The 3951-nt window shown below is 32.6% G+C and overlaps 1 protein-coding gene across 1 annotated transcript; it reads right to left on the reverse strand.

Moving 5' to 3' along the window:
- Nucleotides 1-397: 397 nt before the first annotated feature.
- On the reverse strand, nucleotides 398-688 carry OCT59_009761 (uncharacterized protein; the record flags this gene model as incomplete). The annotated part of the gene is made up of 1 exon (XM_066132581.1): nucleotides 398-688. The coding sequence occupies one exon, from the start codon at nucleotides 686-688 to the stop codon at nucleotides 398-400; it is 291 nt and encodes a 96-aa protein (XP_066000211.1).
- Between the last annotated feature and the right edge of the window lie 3263 nt (nucleotides 689-3951).

Consider the following 3951-nt stretch of genomic DNA (forward strand, 5'->3'; position numbering starts at 1 on the left):
ACCCAAAATATGTTTTTTAAAAAGAAATACAACGTTTGATGTCTTAATAATGAAGCTGTGAGGGGGAAACAGTCTAATAATCAAAACTAAAATCCATCTCATTTGGCTGTTGAATTTCAACGCCATTGTTCTCACATGCTTGTTTGATACTTTATGCTGAAGACATTTTAAATTGCTTGTATCTGTTATCCGCTTCATTATATGAGATTATTTCATTACTTACTACAATTTTGAGCCAGATTTCGAAATTAGTACATCTGTTGATCGTACTGGTAAAAAAACAAGGCGTAAGGGTGTCAATAGCATCTAGCATGTTCCACTTAGTTCCAATGGCGTTTAGAACTCTTTCGATGCGAAATCCTCGTTGTAAATTTAATGTCAAATCCTTTTCATTTAATCATCCATCACTCCTCTTTAAAATTTTTTTTGTAACTTGTGATTTAATGGTTTGACCTTGTTTACGAGGTTTTAATGCACAAAGTAATTCCAATGTTCTGTAAGATTGCACCATGGAAACAAGGAACCTGAGCTGATATCTTCGAGCAACTTCTTGAGAAATTGAGTCCTTTATCAAACTATTGATTGAATGCCAAACGTGAGCTGATAAACTATTAATAGCTGCTTTCAACATAGAAATTCTTTCGCCTTCATTGACAGATAAAAATGATTGTAATGAATAGCTTGGCATATCATATGGGCTGATTTGATTACTCACCCAAAATTTAAATTTTAATTATTTTTTAATATTTAAGTATTACCAAAGCATCACATAATATGCAAAATTTTTATAATATTGACTTGAAAATAAAAATTAATACATGCTACTATAAAGTTAAGTTTTGGCTGAAATTATGTTAATACCGGCCAAAATTTACATTGTTTAGGCATTAGAAAGTGAAATTGATATAAAATAATGCAAAATAACATTTTGTTTTTTACTTTCATTTATTATTTATTTATTTAATTTACAATTATTTATATGTTGCTATAACTACAAGAAACCAACCAAAAATCCAACTAAAAATCCAACAAAGGACCCAATCCAAAAAAGAATGCATGTTTACTTTAGTCTTCTTACTTGTTGTTTATGGTGTGAATGTAATTCCAGCTGGCTTGACTCCATAGTTTTTTATTAAACTTTTAAATGCTTCACGACTCCAAATTGCAGAAATCCTTAGATCATTTTAATTTAGTCCAAATCTGAAAAATATGAAAAAGGTATTAATAATATTTATAATACAGTCATTACTCATCCGTTTACCCCCAAAAAACTTACTTTTATCACTTAATCTTCTAATCTTCAGAAAATCTGAAACCTAAAAATAAAAAAAAGACATTAATAAATGTCTTTAACACCATTATACCATCACATTTAGGAAACTTGTTTAATCTTCTAGAAAAGTCTGTTCAAAATCTAAAAAATAAAAAAAAGGGAGGATTAATGTCATTTATAATGCTATTACACCACATACTGCATATTCACTCCACTAAAAAAACTTACAAGATTATTAATTATTTCTACAATTAACATCAACCGGTTTAAAGGCAAAACTAACCGTTCCTAAAAAAAGAAATTAAGTGTTATACTTCTTAAGTCGATATTGAATAAATGAAAATGTACTATAGTTCTTATTTGTTGTTCAAGGTGTGGACAAGTTCCAGTTGGTTCGACTCCAGCAAACAACAAAATACCTACTCGTATCCTTGGTACTCCCAACCTAATCGCTGTCAAATCTTTCTTGATATCGCTACTTGTGATAGAGACACTTCTAATCGCTCTCCTCTGTTTTTCATTTTCTGTCTAGCTAATATGGCAGTACCACTAACGGCTAACTTCTTAGGAGAGTTCCTTTCTTTTGCAGGTGCCTATCAACGAAACCCATTTATCACCATATTGGCTTCTTCCTAAGTAGTCTTAACTGCAGCGTATACTATTTGGACTTACAATCGGGTTTGCTTAGAGAGTCCTAGCCGTTACCTTTATCCTTGTCTAGATATCTCTAGAAGAGAGTTCTTCATACTACTTCCTTTTCTTCTGTTAATTTTCGTACTAGGTATTGTTCCTTTCGTCATCCTAGATTCTCTGCATCTTTCTGTATCATCCTTATTTACTCCAAAATCTCCCGTAGTTAGAACGGGCTAATCTAGGAAACTCCCTTTTTAACCAATACTTGCTAAGCAACGAAAAGGATAGTCAATAAGGAGAGTAGTTTAATGGTAAAATGGTAAGCTCCAAGCTTCTTGTTGGGGTTCGATTCCTCCCTCTCCTGATAGCATCTATTAACTTGATATTATTTGATTCCTAAGATAAAATCAAGGTATTCCTCTCACTGTTGCCAACCTTGGCTTGGTTACTTAAAAAATAGTTACACTCTTCCTTATATCTACTCCCCTCACTAACTACCCAGTCTCTATCTGATGTACTTACTCCACTTTTATTATTGAAAATACCCCTTACTTAGTGATTTATTTCCTACTTAGAAGTTAATCTTCCCAATCTGTTTAATATGCTATTCTTCTTACTGGAATCCTTCATAATTCTACTACCTTTGTTAGGGAGTATTGTTTTCATGACTCTTGCTGAACGGAAAGTAATGGCTTCTATGCAACTAAGGGTAGGACCTAATGTCGTAGGGTTTTACGGGATTCTTCAACCTTTTGCTGATGGGTTGAAACTTCTGTTTAAGGAAGCTGTAACCCCCAGTCACGCTAATAAGGTAATCTTCCTAATTTCACCCTTCATTACCCTGTCATTAGCCATTATGGGTTGGGCAGTGATTCCATTTGCCAAGGGAACAGCCCTAACGGATCTCCAAAAATCTAAGAAAAAAACACATTAGGAACGATAGTAACGTTTCTTAAAGAAATAATAAAAAAAGCAGTTTGGTTCACCTTCTACTACTATGTCATTTTTTGATGTTCATTTCCTAAGCATAATAATCATGTTCTTTTTTCGTTTTACTTGTATCAACCGGAAGATCTAATGAAAAAAGAATTTAGTGCAAGAAATGAAAAGTGAAACAAAATACAAAGCAGAAAAAAATACTTTACCGATCCACCTATTCAGTTTATCAGCCAACCTAGAGAAGAAAAGACCGGTAAATGCCGAAAATCTAAAATAAATAAATAAATAGAAAACGATCAGTGAGATATGATCAATCGATGATAGTCAAAAAAAAAAATAGATACACTGCACATTAAAATCGCACTTTATCCTTACCTTGAAATGTTGTTAAATACTCCTCCCCCTTGCTAGTTACATGACGACACCTCAAAAGGAGCCTACGTAAAGTTTTCAGCACTCAAACTGAAACCCGAAAGATCTACAAAAACAAAAAAAAAGAAACGTTATTTTTATTAAAAAAAAAGAGAATAGTAAGGAAATTTACCATTTCCAAGTCCAGCGTTTCTAATCGATACTCCGGAGGACCTACAAAAAAAAATAAAATTAAGAAACGTGTAAAAACTGTTTCGCAACGGGATGCTGCGAAACTTAAATTTCAAGAGTCCCCAACCCGAATCTAAAACCTACGTAGAAAATCTCACGTGTCCAGTCAGCTGTCTAAAAAAAAGAGAAAGTCGAAACGTTGGTAAGACGTTTCGTTATACAGTTTCGCAATGGGGATTGCAAAGCTTACCACTATCACTTTCCCATTAACCTAAAAGTCCGAAACCTACAAAAAGGAAAAAAAAGAAACGTTAGATGACGTTTCTATTTAAAATAAAATAAAATAAAATTCCCAATTATTGCGAAACTTACCACTTCAATCTTGAACCTAAACTAAACTTATCTAACAAATTCTTTGGGCGTCATCAATTTCGTCGAGATCTATAAAAATAAATACATAAGAACGACGGAGAGGGTAATAATAATAATAGAACCGAAAATTTAGAATGTTTTACCTGATTCACTCAATTGGCAATCAAAACATTCCGAAACTATAAAATTAA

This window comes from Rhizophagus irregularis, chromosome 18 (assembly GCF_026210795.1).
Source record: "Rhizophagus irregularis chromosome 18, complete sequence".
NCBI classification, from domain to species: domain Eukaryota; kingdom Fungi; phylum Glomeromycota; class Glomeromycetes; order Glomerales; family Glomeraceae; genus Rhizophagus; species Rhizophagus irregularis.